The following is a 17787-nucleotide window of genomic DNA, read 5'->3' as shown; positions in this document are numbered from 1 at the left end:
AGTGTCCATGTGTCTCAGTGTACCTGTCCCTTAGTGTCCATGTGTCTCAGTGTCTCAGTGTACCTGTCCCTTAGTGTCCATGTGTCTCAGTGTCTCAGTGTACCTGTCCCTTAGTGTCCATGTGTCTCAGTGTCTCAGTGTCTCTGTCCCTTAGTGTCCATGTGTCTCAGTGTCTCAGTGTACCTGTCCCTTAGTGTCCATGTGTCTCAGTGTACCTGTCCCTTAGTGTCCATGTGTCTCAGTGTCTCAGAGTACCTGTCCCTTAGTGTCCATGTGTCTCAGAGTCTCAGTGTACCTGTCCCTTAGTGTCCATGTGTCTCAGTGTCTCAGTGTCTCTGTCCCTTAGTGTCTCAGTGTCTCAGAGTACCTGTCCCTTAGTGTCCATGTGTCTCAGTGTCTCAGTGTACCTGTCCCTTAGTGTCTCAGTGTCTCAGTGTACCTGTCCCTTAGTGTCCATGTGTCTCAGTGTCTCAGTGTACCTGTCCCTTAGTGTCCATGTGTCTCAGTGTCTCTGTCCCTTAGTGTCCATGTGTCTCAGTGTCTCAGTGTACCTGTCCCTTAGTGTCCATGTGTCTCAGTGTCTCTGTCCCTTAGTGTCCATGTGTCTCAGTGTCTCAGAGTACCTGTCCCTTAGTGTCTCAGTGTCTCAGTGTACCTGTCCCTTAGTGTCCATGTGTCTCAGAGTCTCAGTGTACCTGTCCCTTAGTGTCCATGTGTCTCAGTGTCTCAGTGTCTCTGTCCCTTAGTGTCTCAGTGTCTCAGTGTCTCAGTGTACCTGTCCCTTAGTGTCCTTAGTGTCTCAGTGTCTCAGTGTACCTGTCCCTTAGTGTCCTTAGTGTCCATGTGTCTCAGTGTACCTGTCCCTTAGTGTCCATGTGTCTCAGTGTCTCTGTCCCTTAGTGTCCATGTGTCTCAGTGTCTCAGTGTCTCTGTCCCTTAGTGTCCATGTGTCTCAGAGTCTCAGTGTACCTGTCCCTTAGTGTCCATGTGTCTCAGTGTCTCTGTCCCTTAGTGTCCATGTGTCTCAGTGTCTCTGTCCCTTAGTGTCCATGTGTCTCAGTGTCTCTGTCCCTTAGTGTCCATGTGTCTCAGTGTCTCTGTCCCTTAGTGTCTCAGTGTCTCAGTGTACCTGTCCCTTAGTGTCCATGTGTCTCAGTGTCTCAGTGTCTCTGTCCCTTAGTGTCCATGTGTCTCAGTGTCTCTGTCCCTTAGTGTCCATGTGTCTCAGTGTCTCTGTCCCTTAGTGTCCATGTGTCTCAGTGTCTCAGTGTACCTGTCCCTTAGTGTCCATGTGTCTCAGTGTCTCAGTGTACCTGTCCCTTAGTGTCCATGTGTCTCAGTGTCTCAGTGTCTCTGTCCCTTAGTGTCCATGTGTCTCAGTGTCTCAGTGTCTCTGTCCCTTAGTGTCCATGTGTCTCAGTGTACCTGTCCCTTAGTGTCCATGTGTCTCAGTGTCTCTGTCCCTTAGTGTCCATGTGTCTCAGAGTCTCAGTGTACCTGTCCCTTAGTGTCCATGTGTCTCAGAGTCTCAGTGTACCTGTCCCTTAGTGTCCATGTGTCTCAGTGTCTCTGTCCCTTAGTGTCCATGTGTCTCAGTGTCTCAGTGTACCTGTCCCTTAGTGTCCATGTGTCTCAGTGTCTCAGTGTACCTGTCCCTTAGTGTCCATGTCTCTCAGTGTACCTGTCCCTTAGTGTCCATGTGTCTCAGTGTCTCAGTGTACCTGTCCCTTAGTGTCCATGTGTCTCAGAGTCTCAGTGTACCTGTCCCTTAGTGTCCATGTGTCTCAGTGTCTCAGTGTACCTGTCCCTTAGTGTCCATGTCTCTCAGTGTACCTGTCCCTTAGTGTCCATGTGTCTCAGTGTCTCAGTGTACCTGTCCCTTAGTGTCTCAGTGTCTCAGTGTACCTGTCCCTTAGTGTCCATGTGTCTCAGTGTCTCAGTGTCTCTGTCCCTTAGTGTCCATGTGTCTCAGTGTCTCTGTCCCTTAGTGTCCATGTGTCTCAGTGTCTCAGTGTCTCTGTCCCTTAGTGTCCATGTGTCTCAGTGTCTCTGTCCCTTAGTGTCCATGTGTCTCAGTGTCTCTGTCCCTTAGTGTCCATGTGTCTCAGTGTCTCAGTGTCTCAGTGTACCTGTCCCTTAGTGTCCATGTCTCTCAGTGTACCTGTCCCTTAGTGTCCATGTGTCTCAGTGTCTCAGTGTCTCTGTCCCTTAGTGTCCATGTGTCTCAGTGTCTCAGTGTACCTGTCCCTTAGTGTCCATGTATCTTAGTGTCTCAGTGTCTCAGTGTCTCTGTCCCTTAGTGTCCATGTGTCTCAGTGTCTCAGTGTCTCTGTCCCTTAGTGTCCATGTATCTTAGTGTCTCAGTGTACCTGTCCCTTAGTGTCCATGTATCTTAGTGTCCATGTGTCTCAGTGTACCTGTCCCTTAGTGTCCATGTGTCTCAGTGTCCATGTGTCTCAGTGTACCTGTCCCTTAGTGTCCATGTGTCTCAGTGTCCATGTGTCTCAGTGTACCTGTCCCTTAGTGTCCATGTGTCTCAGTGTCCATGTGTCTCAGTGTCCATGTGTCTCAGTGTCCATGTGTCTCAGTGTCCATGTGTCTCAGTGTCTCAGTGTACCTGTCCCTTAGTGTCCATGTGTCTCAGTGTCCACTATACCTGTCCCTTAGTGTCCATGTGTCTCAGTGTCCATGTGTCTCAGTGTCTCAGTGTACCTGTCCCTTAGTGTCCATGTGTCTCAGTGTCCATGTGTCTCAGTGTCTCAGTGTACCTGTCCCTTAGTGTCCATGTGTCTCAGAGTCCAGTAGATGAACCTCAGGAGGCCGAGGACGAGGGCCGTTTCCGAGGACGGCGTCCGATGGAGTTGTTCGGCTAACAGGGGCAACACCTGGCAACAGGGACGCACACACAGAGACATCAAAGGGGGCTTCAGCCGCTGCCCTTCTACCCGTCTGTAAAACAACTGCCCTTAAACCAGACCACGCATGCAGCGTTTACTACAAATGCCAACTCCTTTCCATGACAGTATTCAGGAGAATTGCTTTTTTTCCGAAGTCTCCATACATCCATAACGTCTCCAGTATAGCTAAAGAAAGCTGGGTTTCCCCCCCGAAAATAGCTGATCTACAAGCTCTCAACGCGTCGCAGCGCATGACTCCTCGACGTCCCCAAGACCAAACTCTGTACGTGGGGGCGACAAAGCCCCCAGTAAGGCTATCCAACGTTAAATGGTAAACGGTGCATTTATATATAGCGCCTTTATCCAAGGCGCTTTACATAGATTTAAGCAATAAGCCACGAGAGGTCTCAGGTTACCGGGTATTTTACACTGGCTGGGGGGCGTAGGCTACCCTCTCAGCGATTGTAAAATACCAAGGTAAGCTGGGGCCTCGAGTGGCTTATTGCTTTTCTAAAACGGTTACAAACATATAGCAATATTAACCTCATAAAACGATTGAATTCACAAAAGTAGCTACGCTTTGCGCCACCAGAGCGAGCCGCATCACTTCCTTGTTTTGCTCGGCAAGTAGCCCCAGTGATTGAAGGAGTGGGTTACACCGGTCACGTGACGGTAACCAGCCAATCAGAATCAAGTATTTGGACTACCCGACCCACGGATCATTGGACGACCTGCTCTACCTCCTGAGCCACAGCCACCTCTGATTGGACGACCTGCTCTACCTCCTGAGCCACAGTCACCTCTGATTGGACGACCTGCTCTACCTCCTGAGCCACAGTCACCTCTGATTGGACGACCTGCTCTACCCCCTGAGCCACAGCCACCGTTGAAGGTTGAAAATGAACTATAGCACGTTTTATCGCTCCCCGTTTAAAAGGCCCTTAACCCATTCTGACCTGAGATCAGATTCTAAAAATGTCTCCTACATCCTGACAGTCTTCCATTCTGACCTGAGATCAGATTCTAAAAATGTCTCCTACATCCTGACAGTTTTCCATTCTGACCTGAGATCAGATTCAAAAAAATGTCTCCTACATCCTGACAGTTTTCCATTCTGACCTGAGATCAGATTCTGAAAATGTCTCCTACATCCTGACAGTTTTCCATTCTGACCTGAGATCAGATTCTAAAAATGTCTCCTACATCCTGACAGTTTTCCATTCTGACCGGAGATCAGATTAAAAAAAATGTCTTCTGCATCCTGACAGTTTTCTGAAAAAGCTATGTTTCAATGTCAGTCGCTCTTTGATTTATTTATTTTTAATAGCAGACCTACAAGCTCATAGCGCGCCACTCGGTGGCGCGCTATGAGCTTGTAGATCTGCTATTTTTCAATAGCTAAAGCATAACATGATGCTAACACCAAAATGGGTTCCCGCCCCAGAATGGGTTAAAAACATCAACATTTGCTGCCAAAAACAACGCTGTTATTTAGCAGAACCGACTTTTATGACTTGTTGTCATAAAACAGAAATGTGCTAATTTACCACCTTGGAGCATCTCTCCTTGTGCAAGAAGACCTCCGGAGGCAGAGCGCTCCCCTCGGCTCCAGCCAGTGGACAGAACGGCTGTCCGTCAAGCAGCCAGTCCAATAGCAGGCCCAGGAGCTTCAGGGGGGCGGGAGCAGGCGTGCCCTGAGGGGATTAGGGGGGGGGGGGGGTATAAAGATCTGGTCGGTGATTGATATTGTCATTAGGGTTAAGCATAACCAACAACAACAATAACAACAGCGGTGCAGGCCGTCCATTCATCATGTTATTTGGCAGAGGGTGTGTGACTTGCGGAGAGTAAGTGTTTACTAAGCTTCTCCAGCCTGTTTATGAACATGTGTGTGTGTGTGTGTGTGTGTGAGAGAGTGTGAGTGTGTGTGTGTGTGTGTGTGTGTGTGTGTGTGTGTGTGTGTGGGGTGGTTAAATTATGTATATAGTGTTTTCTCAGCAAACACATTGGGAGTGTAAACCCAATCACGTCAAAGCCAGCTGATCAGAATAATAGTCAGCCCTAAATGAACACAAAACACCCTGACTGTGTGTGAAGACGGCGTGTTCTCGGTGTACTGGGGCGGCGGTGGCTCAGCGGTAGAGTGGCCGGATGATAAACCGCAAGGTTCCCAGTTCGAACCCTGCGGGCTCCCACAGAGTTAGTGTCGAAGTGTCCTTGAGCAAGACTCTGAACCCCTGATTGCTCCCGATGTGTTGGTTGGTGCCTTTGCATGGTTTCCGCCGCCATTGGTGTGTGAATGGGTGAATGTAATGCACAACCTATGTAAAGGTGTATGAATGTGTGTGTGTGAATGGGTGAATGCAATGCACAATCTATGTAAAGGTGTATGAATGTGTGTGAATGGGTGCATGTAATGCACAACCTATGTAAAGGTGTATGAATGTGTGTGTGAATGGGTGCATGTAATGCACAACCTATGTAAAGGCGTGTGAATGTGTGTGTGAATGGGTGAATGCAATGCACAACCTATGTAAAGGCGTGTGAATGTGTGTGTGAATGGGTGCATGTAATGCACAACCTATGTAAAGGCGTGTGAATGTGTGTGTGAATGGGTGAATGCAATGCACAATCTATGTAAAGGTGTGTGTGTGAATGGGTGAATGTAATGCACAACCTATGTAAAGGCGTGTGAATGTGTGTGTGAATGAGTGAATGTAATGCACAATCTATGTAAAGGTGTGTGAATGTGTGTGTGAATGGGTGAATGTAATGCACTCTCTCTGTAAAGCGTTTTGGATAAAGGCGCTATATAAATGCACCATCTACTGTTTACCGTACCTTGTTGCTGGGGTTTACTGTACCTTGTTGCTGGGGTTTACTGTACCTTGTTGCTGGGGTTTACTGTACCTTGTTGCCGGGGTTTACTGTACCTTGTTGCCGGGGTTTACTGTACCTTGTTGCCGGGGTTTACTGTACCTTGTTGCTGGGGTTTACTGTACCTTGTTGCTGGGGTTTACTGTACCTTGTTGCTGGGGTTTACTGTACCTTGTTGCCGGGGTTTACTGTACCTTGTTGCCGGGGTTTACTGTACCTTGTTGCTGGGGTTTACTGTACCTTGTTGCTGGGGTTTACTGTACCTTGTTGCCGGGGTTTACTGTACCTTGTTGCTGGGGTTTACCGTACCTTGTTGCTGGGGTTTACTGTACCTTGTTGCCGGGGTTTACTGTACCTTGTTGCTGGGGTTTACTGTACCTTGTTGCCGGGGTTTACTGTACCTTGTTGCCGGGGTTTACTGTACCTTGTTGCCGGGGTTTCCAGAGGGCGCGTTTTTCTCCCGTTTCAACAGCCCGCCCGCCTCGGTGTTCTTGGCGCTGCACGTGTTCTCGCGGCCTCTAGGTGGCGCCGTCACACGCAGCTCACATTTCCTCTGCAGAGAAACAACGTGGCTAAACCGTTCATACGTGCATGTGTTTGTTCTCGAGCTATTTCATGTCAAGGACCCCAACTAATATATGACCCCCCATCTGACCCCCAAGGACCCCAACTAATATATGACCCCCCATCTGACCCCCAAGGACCCCAACTAATATATGACCCCCCATCTGACCCCCAAGGACCCCAACTAATATATGACCCCCCATCTGACCCCCAAGGACCCCAACTAATATATGACCCCCCATCTGACCCCCAAGGACCCCAACTAATATATGACCCCCCATCTGACCCCCAAGGACCCCAACTAATATATGACCCCCCATCTGACCCCCAAGGACCCCAACTAATATATGACCCCCCATCTGACCCCCAAGGACCCCAACTAATATATGACCCCCCATCTGACCCCCAAGGACCCCAACTAATATATGACCCCCCATCTGACCCCCAAGGACCCCAACTAATATATGACCCCCCATCTGACCCCCAAGGACCCCAACTAATTTATGACCCCCCATCTGACCCCCAAGGACCCCAACTAATATATGACCCCCCATCTGACCCCCAAGGACCCCAACTAATATATGACCCCCCATCTGACCCCCAAGGACCCCAACTAATATATGACCCCCCATCTGACCCCCAAGGACCCCAACTAATATATGACCCCCCATCTGACCCCCAAGGACCCCAACTAATATATGACCCCCCATCTGACCCCCAAGGACCCCAACTAATATATGACCCCCCATCTGACCCCCAAGGACCCCAACTAATATATGACCCCCCATCTGACCCCCAAGGACCCCAACTAATATATGACCCCCCATCTGAAAATATGTTGTTCCAGGGACCCCCCCCCGCCAGAAGCAAAGCTATGAGTTAAAGGTATATTCAGTGATTTCACTCAAAAAACCTTAGGTTTCGTTTTTGGCTGTGGGACCCAGCCTTTCGTCCAATCAGGATAGAGAGTCAAAAACGAAACCTAAGGTTTTTTGACCCCCAGGGACTGGGGACAGGGAGGAACTCCTTATATGGCCAGCACCCTCTATAGTAGGGAGGATTATCACAACAAAACAAAAAAATAAGTGATATTTGAATTAAGTGAAATCACTGAATATACCTTTAAAAAAACGTCTGCTGTGATTGAATATATATTCAAAAGATTCGCGCCACATTTTCAGAAACAGAAATTGCTTCAGAAATAGCAGATCTACTCCAATCCCGTAGCACGGCACTCGGTGCGGCGCTACGAGCTCTGAGTAGATCTGCTGTTTTTTCCAATAGCTAACGTATAAAGTAAAGTATTTAATACCTGGAGGTTGTCCAAACGAGCTTGCACCCTCTTGGACTGAAGCTCCAGCTTCTTATTGTGATCACTGACATCATTTAGCTGAACACGGAACAGAACAGACAGTCAGTAACAACAGGTCATGATCACTGACATCATTTAGCTGAACACGGAACAGAACAGACAGTCAGTAACAACAGGTCATGATCACTGACATCATTTAGCTGAACACGGAACAGACAATCAGTAACAGGTCATGATCACTGACGTCCTTCACAGAACAGACAGTCAGTAACAACAGGTCATGATCACTGACGTCATTCACAGAACAGACAGTCAGTAACAACAGGTCATGATCACTGACACAGAACAGACAGTCAGTAACAACAGGTCATGATCACTGACGTCATTCACAGAACAGACAGTCAGTAACAACAGGTCATGATCACTGACACAGAACAGACAGTCAGTAACAACAGGCCATGATCACTGACGTCCTTCACAGAACATACAGTCAGTAACAACAGGTCATGATCACTGACACAGAACAGACAGTCAGTAACAACAGGTCATTTTGGGACAGGGTTTTATGCACCAATCACAACGACACAAACCCAGGGCTGCCATTTACTGGGGAGGGGGGATTTTTGAGTGGTGCAACCACTCCTACAATCAGGAATGTCCGTATGTATCATGTATGGTGTATGTATCCGTCATGAGCACGAGTGGTGTGCGCGTGCCTGAAATTGGAAAGAGAGAAGTATGTGACATGGCTGCCACCTGCTGGACGCAAATCTACTAACTACTGACTGTCTAGGTTCATTGATATCCATAATAAATCTGACAGAGCAGAGAGAGAGAAAGAGAGAGAGAGAGAGAGAGAGAGGAGGGGGGGGGGGGAGAGAGGGGAGTTGCACCACTCGGTTCACACAGGTGTGATTTTTTTATCATTATTTTGGAAAAGATGCGCCTCCAGCTCCTGCTGGAGACATCTAAAAGAATTATTAAAAAATAAATGAAAACAGTAAATGAAAAGAAACACACGGCCCCCCTCACGTATTAAGACAATATTGGTCACCAGGGGGAAAAAAGGATGGGTGTTTTTGATTAATCTATCATGGTTAAAATTGAGTTTTAAGTTACAGTTACAGTATCAAATACCTACCGGTAAATACGGAATCGAGCAACTTAAAAACTGTCTGGGGTGTTTCACATAAGCCCGAGTAGACGATAAAATGACCAAAAAGTAAAATTATCAATACTTCATTACAAGTAAAAGTACAGCAATCAAAATGTACTTCCATAAAAGTATTGGCATCAAAATGTACTTTAAGTGCCCAAAGTATTTAAAGTACTTACTATGCAGAATGTCAAATGCATAGAAATATTTTGAAAATAGCAGATTTACAAGCTCAACTCGCATTGTGAGCTTGTACATCTGCTATTTTCAAATGGCCAAAATGTATATAAGACTGAAGTTACAGTATAATGTATTGTTTTGTAATAATATTTAAAGTAACTACTAGTAAGTAACTAGTTTTCAAATAATTGTAGTCAAGTACTCAAGTAAAGTACAAATGTAGACCTGGTGTAACCTATACATTGTTTTACCTTTAGCATTTAGACCTGAGGCAGATTCTACAAAATACAAATGTCCTCTAAATCCTGACTGTTTTCTGAAAAACCTCATGTTTCTGTCAGTCTGTCAAGCTCGTAGTGCGGCCTTATGAGCTTGTAGATCTGCTATTTACCCAACAGATAAAGTATAACATAATGCTTAACCCATTCTGACCTGAGATCAGATTCATACGAGGTTTCCACTGGACACACACTGGTCTGATTAACCCATTCTGACCTGAGATCAGATTCTAAAAATGTCAGTCGTTCTTCGGTTTTTCATAAATAGCAGACCTACAAGCTCGTAGCGCGCCACTCGGCGCCATCTCGGCTTGTAGATCTGCTATTTTTCAATAGCTAAAGCACGACTTGATGCTAACACCAAAATGGGTTCCCGTTCAGAATGGCTTAAAACACCAAAAGGGGTTCCCGTTCAGAATGGGTGTTAAATGCCGGCCGCGCCCTCTGTGTCACATTATAACCCATCATTTATCTTTGCATTGTTTTAATAAGAATTGGAAGGTTTTCAGAAGACCTCAGATTAGGTTTTAGGATCGGCCTCAGGTCTAAATGGGTTAAGTACAGACCTTAAAAGTAAATTGAAGGGAGGTCCAGGGGGTCCCCATAGCTAAATGATAGTTTGGAACCAAATGGACTCTTATGGGTCTGTAACTCTGAGAGTGTACAAATGGCACCAAACGCTCCCAACGGGTCCAATTGGTTCCATTTGTATACACTCTGGTACATTAACATTGATTTTACAATATAAATCAGGGGTCCCAGAGATAGAAATACCATTAAATGGGGGGTCTGTGGACTAACTGGTCAAACTGGGGGGTCCTTGAAATTAAACGGGTTGAGAATCACTGCTAGAGCGTCCCTGAGAGTCCCTGGCATGTATTTTTCTAATGGGGGTCCGCGGGCTCGTCAGGGTCCATTTGGGGGTCCTTGTTTGGGAACCACTGCTTTAGGACGCTGCAAGCAGGTCAAAAGCAACGTCCGAATGGAGATGTCTTATATCACAGTGCCCCCCTGTGGCCAGAGGGGTTCATTATAACAGTACACCCAAATAGGCCAATCAACATTTTTGTTTTAAATGCAGCCAGACCAATATATGAGCCATTATTTGATGACATAATCATTTGTCAGTACCGGCATAACAACACGTCCCGATTTATCTTTCAATCTTTGTTAGAAAATGTTTTAAATAAAATACAAAATGTAATATACTCAATGAAAGCAAATGCATTCAGTTGTTTTGCTACTAAGTCAAATGTGCTCAAAGTAGCGTCAAGATGCCGCTTAGAGCAGGAGTCTTTAAACCCATTCATGACGGGAACACCTTTTGGTGTTTTAAGCATTAAGTTTTGTTAGCTATTGAAAAATAGCAGATCTACAAGTAGCACGGCACTCTGCTATTTTTGAAACATCGTGAAAATGTGGCGCAAACCTTTGGATATATATTCTTTCAGAGCGAACGCTTAACTCAAATCTTTGCTTCCACGGGGGAGGGGGGTCCCTGAAACAACATATTTTCAGATTAGGGGTCGGCGGCCAATTACATATAATTGTTGGGGTCCTCGACATTAAATAGTGTGAGAACCACTGATATAGAAACATTGGTTTTTCAGAAAACTGTCTGATTTAGAAGACTTTTTTTTTTTTTTAATCAGCCTCAGGTCAAAATGCGTTAAGCAGCTGGTGGAAAGAGGCTCGTGAGCGGCTGCAACTTGACGCATCGGTCAAAACAATAAACAGAAACGCTTGTTGTTTTTGACAGCAAATTTAGATTTTAGTTTTAGTCATAGTCTTTTGAATAGTTTTCATTTAGTTTTAGTAACATTTTAGTCACCTGGAATGTTTTAGTGTTACTCTAGTTTTAGTCGACTAAATGTCATAAGATTTTAGTCAACAAATATATAATATATAAAATATATTTTTGTCGACTAAATCAACTAGATTTAGTCGACAAAATTATATTTTTGTGGGCCTTGATGCCATCATAATGACAGATTTTACACTTTCTGAAAATGGCCGATCTACAAGCTAGATCTGCTATTTTCAGCATGCAACCAAGTGTAAAATTACTTATACTGGATCTCTTGTCCACTAGCCCCTTCCTAACATCTAGTCTTTGTTGACGAAATTGTCAATATTATTTAGTTTTCGTGAGTGAAAAAAGGTAGTCGACCAACATTTTTCGTCTTAGTTTTAGTCGACGAAAACAACACTGTGTCCCAGATACTACTAACTACTAGGGCATTAACCAAACGTGATTTTTGATAGTCGACTCGACTACCATCAAAATCGATTTATAGTCGATTAGTCGGCGGTAAAATATGATATTTATTCCATCCAATCAAGCATTAAAACATCGTGTTATGAAACAGCCAGCGAGCGAAGCAAAACAGAGCCGGTGAATGCACTATCAATGCAGGCCGAGTGGAATAGTACTAAGAGAGTGGCGACACACTTCCTATGGGCTATAGTTCCAAACATTGGAACTATCCCATTGAGATAGAATGAGCACTTCCGCATTCCATTGTTACAGTGGGAGTCAACGCGAGTGTCGCCACTCTTACTAGATTACGCTGAGTGCCGCTCTGATTGGCCGAAATTAGCTCAGCTGTTTCAAGTCAAAGTTGCAAGTCCACAATGACTCACGGATGGACGCGTTGTGAGCTTGTAGATCTGCTATTTTTTATGCACAAGACCGTTCTACGGAGCAGCATAGCATGTTACGTTGTTCACAATGTTTGGAGAGTGGAGACTGGAGCGATGTTTTTCATACAACCCTAAATGTTCAACAACAAGTTACAATCACAGTTCCTTTGGTTTTTAGAAGGAGCTACAAGCAAGGAGGAGGTTTGCTAGCTAGCAGGCTGCCAGGCTATGAATCAGATGATCAACTACTTAACTCCATCGCGAGTCTTTTGCGGCTACGTATTAGAACTATGATCGTGCGGCATCGCTGTTTGTTTTTAATAATGCCACACGCGGCACGCAGACTTTTGTTGGATAAGCATGAAGAAACATGAAATCACGGCAAGAGCTACTGTAGTTTGACTGTCACCAAACTGGATACTATTGGGCAGAGCGAGGAGGAACTCCTGCTATACTTTACTGTACCGGACGACGACACGTCTCCAATCTAACTTGTTGAACAAACTACAGTAATAAACTCACCAATAGTAAAAGTATTTACACACTGTAGTTGTCCCCATTGATCTTATGAGCCTATGAGGCATATCACATATGCTTTTCCCAAAGAAAAACTGTCTTGACTGCTGCTAGTGCCACCGCCGATACGCCGCCCACCACACCTACACGAGTGAGGGTGACGGCAAAACCCACGTACAGTAGGCTTGTATGATATGAAAACAATCAGCCAGGAATGGATAGTACTGAAGTTGGCGAACAACCAACAAAACAACCGAGCTCACAGCTGCATGCCTGCATGTCTGCTGTAGAAAAGCAAAAAAAAAAAAAAAAAAAAAAAAAAATCATAAAAAATATTAAAAATAATATTAGCGAATAATCGGATGTCAATTAACAGTGTCGACTAGTGTTTTGCTAGTCGACTAGTCGACTATTCGATTATTATGTTAATGCCCTACTAACTACTACTGGCCTGTCTCTTCATGGTCTCATTCAGCTCCTTATAACAACACTGTGTTCCATATACTACTAGCCTGTCTCTTCATGGTCTCATTCAGCTCCTTATAACAACACTGTGTTCCATATACTACTAGCCTGTCTCTTCATGGTCTCATTCAGCTCCTTATAACAACACTGTGTTCCATATACTACTAGCCTGTCTCTTCATGGTCTCATTAATATACTACTAGCCTGTCTCTTCATGGTCTCATTCATATACTACTAGCCTGTCTCTTCATGGTCTCATTCAGCTCCTTATAACAACACTGTGTTCCATATACTACTAGCCTGTCTCTTCATGGTCTCATTCAGCTCCTTATAACAACACTGTGTTCCAGATACAACTAGCCTGTCTCTTCATGGTCTCATTCAGCTCCTTGATGATAAAACAACACTGTGTTCCAGATACTACTAGCCTGTCTCTTCATGGTGTCATTCAGCTCCTTGATGGCCTCAAAGCTGGATCTGAGCCTACGGTTCTCCTTGCTCCTGTCACGGAGCGACGCCTGCAGTTGACTCACTTCCTGCTGATGTTTCTGCACGCACACGCACACGCACACACACACACACACACACACACACACACACACACACACACACACACACACACACACACACACAGAGTAAATACGCTTCAACATCGGCAGGTGTGCACAGCAGCAGCAGTATGTGTGATGATCATGATCATTATCTATTATCTTTTACCACAAGGTGTCAGTCAGTGTCTGTAGTGTCAGTAGTAGAAATCCAAGGACACACAGAGACAGGAAGTCAGATCATTTGTACACCTGTTTGACTGAATAAAGAAGCCTTGGAGGTAAGGATGTGACGGTTTTCGGTTCAACCGGTACGATCCGGTTTCATCTAGTAAACCGGATTAATGTATTTAAACCGACCGAACCGTATTTTTATGTTTACCCACGGAAGCGGTCGCAACGCTCGCCGCGGTGCTCAGGCTCACTGCTGGCTGCCTGCAGCAGAGCGGCCAGGAGCCCACTCAGCCCAGCACACACACCATGGGGGCAGGGGGGTGGAGCTGGGTGGGTTTGTTTACAATAAAGTTTCAATAGTTGTCACTGTACAATACTTTAAAACAGTTGTCATGTTGCACACAATCAATTTGGTCGTAGCAGCCGCCTGTAGAAAGCCCTCTCCTCCCCAAGCAGCAGCACACAGTGAGACCGCAGTGAGAATGCTATAGCATTGCAAGAAGCTAAGGCTTAGCTGCTAAGCTAACACAACACCAGCCATGGTGGTGGTGATGCTAGCTTAGCTTTAATAGCTTAGCTGTTCAACTTCACTTCATCTCTGCCTGTCATTTCTTATTGTGTTACCCTGACACCGGCGCTGCAAAAACAGACAGATCTACAAGCTCTACAATCTCAACTCTCAAACTCCAGCTAGTCTCACTCCTGCATGAACAGTGCTCGAGGCGAGCGCTCAGTTTTCTGCCCCCTCAATGTCGCAAATATGTGAGCGCATTCACTTCAACTTCAATGGCTCTTCTGCACAGCGCAACAGTAGCTTTGCTTTGCGCTTGCGTTAGTCAAAACTAAATTAAGCGAGTGACAGCGAGACGAACATGTCTCACTGTCGCCGTAGCAATGAATGGAGAGACTTATTTGGAATGATTAAATCCATTATTGGCCTGGAGAAAGTTACAGCCGCGCCGCCTCCTCCTCCTCCTCCCTGGCACGGTACAATTATGTGCTATATGACGTTTTGTTTACCCTGCGACAGGGACTGAGAGGGTTTTCTCGTCAGCGAAAAGTCAAGCGGCCAGTGGCTTTAAACAGTAGGTACAGTTTCTCACATTTGGACTGGACACGACAGCGATATGTTTTGGACTCAGGCTCATGGCCTGGTGCAGATGCGTGCAGATCACGATGCGTTAATTGTTTAATTGTTTAATACAAATACAATGCTTAAATAATTGATCCCAAGTAGGCAAGAAAACACTATGGCTTGTTTCCATTTGTGTGAGCATTGAGAAATAAAGACAAATGTGTTAAATCTGTCACTTTGTTGTCCAAATTATGGTCTTTACACGCTATGGAAAAAAACGAAAATTACTCAAGTGCGCCCTCCAGTGTATAACCGTTTCGGTCGATTTTTTATTGAATATCGACCCGGTTTTGTAATTTTCAAACCGTCACATCCTTACTTGGAGGTAAAGTACTCACAACAAACGGAATCCTATGTGTGACGGCACGGAGGTGAACGGGCTTTTTGCACACACTCCATTTTGGGAAGAACTTGGGCCCCTTTTCCCTTCTTCCTTCACAGGTGTTACCGATGATACTAATGAAGGCTCTGTTCCATTCTGGTCAAACAGAGTCAGTGTTAATGATACTAATGAAGGCTCTGTTCAATTCAGGTCAAACAGAGTTAATGATACTAATGAAGGCTCTGTTCCATTCTGGTCAACCAGAGTCAGTGTTAATGATACTAATGAAGGCTCTGTTCCATTCTGGTCAAGCAGAGTCAGTGTTAATGATACTAATGAAGGCTCTGTTCCATTCCGGTCAACCAGAGTCAGTGTTAATGATGCTAATGAAGGCTCTGTTCCATTCTGGTCAAACAGAGTCAGTGTTAATGATACTAATGAAGGCTCTGCTCCATTCTGGTCCAACAGAGTCAGTGTTAATGATGCTAATGAAGGCTCTGTTCCATTCTGGTCAAACAGAGTCAGTGTTAATGATACTAATGAAGGCTCTGTTCCATTCTGGTCAAACAGAGTCAGTGTTAATGATGCTAATGAAGGCTCTGTTCAATTCTGGTCAAACAGAGTTAATGATACTAATGAAGGCTCTGTTCCATTCTGGTCAAACAGAGTCAGTGTTAATGATACTAATGAAGGCTCTGTTCCATTCTGGTCAAACAGAGTCAGTGTTAATGATACTAATGAAGGCTCTGTTCCATTCTGGTCAACCAGAGTCAGGGTGCTGCTGCAGTGCATGTTGGCTACACCAGTGGGTCTCAAGTGTCCTTGAGTGGGTTCCAAATGGCCCTGTACGAGTCTGTAACTCTGAGTGTACAAATGGAACCAAATGGAACCTTTCGGGTCCATGTATGGTTCCATTTGGACATGCTCAGAATTATAGGGGGTTCCTTGAAATTAAAATGTCTGCCTCTACACAAAAAAATGGAACAGAGGCTTAATTGCGAACGCAGTGAGCCACTTAGTATGACAGCAAGGGCTGAATGTCTGTGTGTCACGCTGTTACACCACCCGCCCGCCACCAGAGGGCGCAGCTAGACAGCAAGGGCTGACACAGCTAGACAGCAAGGACAGCAAGGGCTGAATGTCTGTGTGTCCCGCTGTTACACCACCCGCCGCTGCTTAACAACGACACTGTCTGTAACTTGCTCGCTGTTACACCACCCGCCGCTGCTTAACAATGACACTGTCTGTAACTTGCTGTACTAGGCCCAACATAAAAATAATACTGTCACAACGACACTGTCTGTAACTAGGCTATGTGTACTAGTGTGTGCATATGGGCTAACGTTAGCTAAGCAGTCACAGTCCTGTTTACTGCTGCTCAACAACGACACACCAGAGGGCGCAGCTAGACAGCAAGGGCTGAATGTCTGTGTGTCCCGCTGTTACACCACCCGCCGCTGCTTAACAACGACACTGAATGTCTGTGTGTCCCGCTGTTACACCACCCGCCGCTGCTTAACAACAACACTGTCTGTAACTTGCTGTACTAGGCCCAACATAAAAATAATACTGTCACAACGACACTGTCTGTAAATATATATATATATATATATATATTATGGGGTTAGCGGTGCTGAGCCTTCTCGTGGCGGCCCTGTTTTCACTAATTTCACAGTACCACACACTTCTCACTAATTCGTAATTTATTCTAATTGTTATTGCAATTTACGATCTGCGTTCGCTTCCCGCGTTCTCGCGTCTTACTTGTTAGTATGGTCGGTAACACCTGTGAAGGAAGGGGCCCGGGAGGAGGAGTGATATTCTGTGTGCATAGCCCATTTAGGCCCGACGTCGACATTTTTAAAATGTCTTTTTAAAATGTCTTTTTTTTCTCTGAAATACCTCATGTTTCTATATCAGTGGTGCTCAATATTTCATGTCAAGGACCCCAAAAATATGTTGTTCCAGGGACCTCCCCCAGAAGCAAAGATTTGAGTTAAAAACAAACCGAAACTCTGAAAGAATATTTATTCAAAGATTTCAGGCACATTTTCACGATTACGATTACAAAATAGCAGATCTACAAGCTCATAGCGCGGCACCGAGTGCCGCGCTATGAGCTTGTAGATCTGCTATTTTTCTCCTCCTGACCTGCTGCAGGGTGTGCACCGTCTCCTCCAGGCTGCTCAACCTCCCCAGCGCCTCCTCTTCCTCCTGCTGTATCCTCCTCTCTCTCCCCTCCAGCTCCTCCTCCCACTGCTGCTGTCTTACACGCTCCGCCTAAACGCACACACACACACACACACACACACACACACACACAGTGTCGTTACTGGTATGATCTGGAAAGCACAATGCAAAAGCTGATTATAATGGGGGGGAAAAATCACACCCGTGTGAAGTGAGGGGCGCTCTTATCATCATACATCATCCCATTCCGGGCCAATCACAATTTGCGTCCTCACCTTGGTCATCAGAAACACTCACAATTGTCCTTTCATCGGGCAACGGCATTTAATGTAATGTTTGTGTTAGGACAAGATTTGGGTTATACACACACACACCCAAAGCTGGACACAGGAGGGGCTAGTGCCCCTCAAAAAGAATCACACTCATGTGAAGTGAGGGGCGCATCTTATCCCGATGAACATGTATGATGATGAAGTCACCCACTTACGTCATTTGCCACACACGTCATACACGGGCGTAACACACACACA

At 45.5% G+C, this 17787-nt stretch overlaps 1 protein-coding gene across 1 annotated transcript in view; it reads right to left on the bottom strand.

Moving 5' to 3' along the window:
- The window catches only part of ccdc138 (coiled-coil domain containing 138), a gene marked incomplete at both ends in the record, with an annotated part of 49503 nt that extends 31962 nt beyond the window's left edge, over window positions 1–17541 (bottom strand). Inside the window, 7 exons of the mRNA XM_083776846.1 lie at window positions 2769–2885; window positions 4445–4591; window positions 6199–6327; window positions 7651–7728; window positions 13317–13436; window positions 17219–17347; window positions 17533–17541. Of these exons, the coding sequence (XP_083632972.1) occupies window positions 2769–2885; window positions 4445–4591; window positions 6199–6327; window positions 7651–7728; window positions 13317–13436; window positions 17219–17347; window positions 17533–17541 (729 nt within the window). The remainder of the gene's footprint in view (window positions 1–2768; window positions 2886–4444; window positions 4592–6198; window positions 6328–7650; window positions 7729–13316; window positions 13437–17218; window positions 17348–17532) is intronic.
- Between the last annotated feature and the right edge of the window lie 246 nt (window positions 17542–17787).

The sequence above is a fragment of the Protomyctophum parallelum genome (genome assembly GCF_964188405.1).
Source record: "Protomyctophum parallelum genome assembly, chromosome: 11".
Lineage (NCBI taxonomy): Eukaryota > Metazoa > Chordata > Actinopteri > Myctophiformes > Myctophidae > Protomyctophum > Protomyctophum parallelum.
The sequence above is the reverse complement of the archived record's forward strand: the minus strand, read 5'-3'. Positions and strand labels throughout refer to the sequence as shown.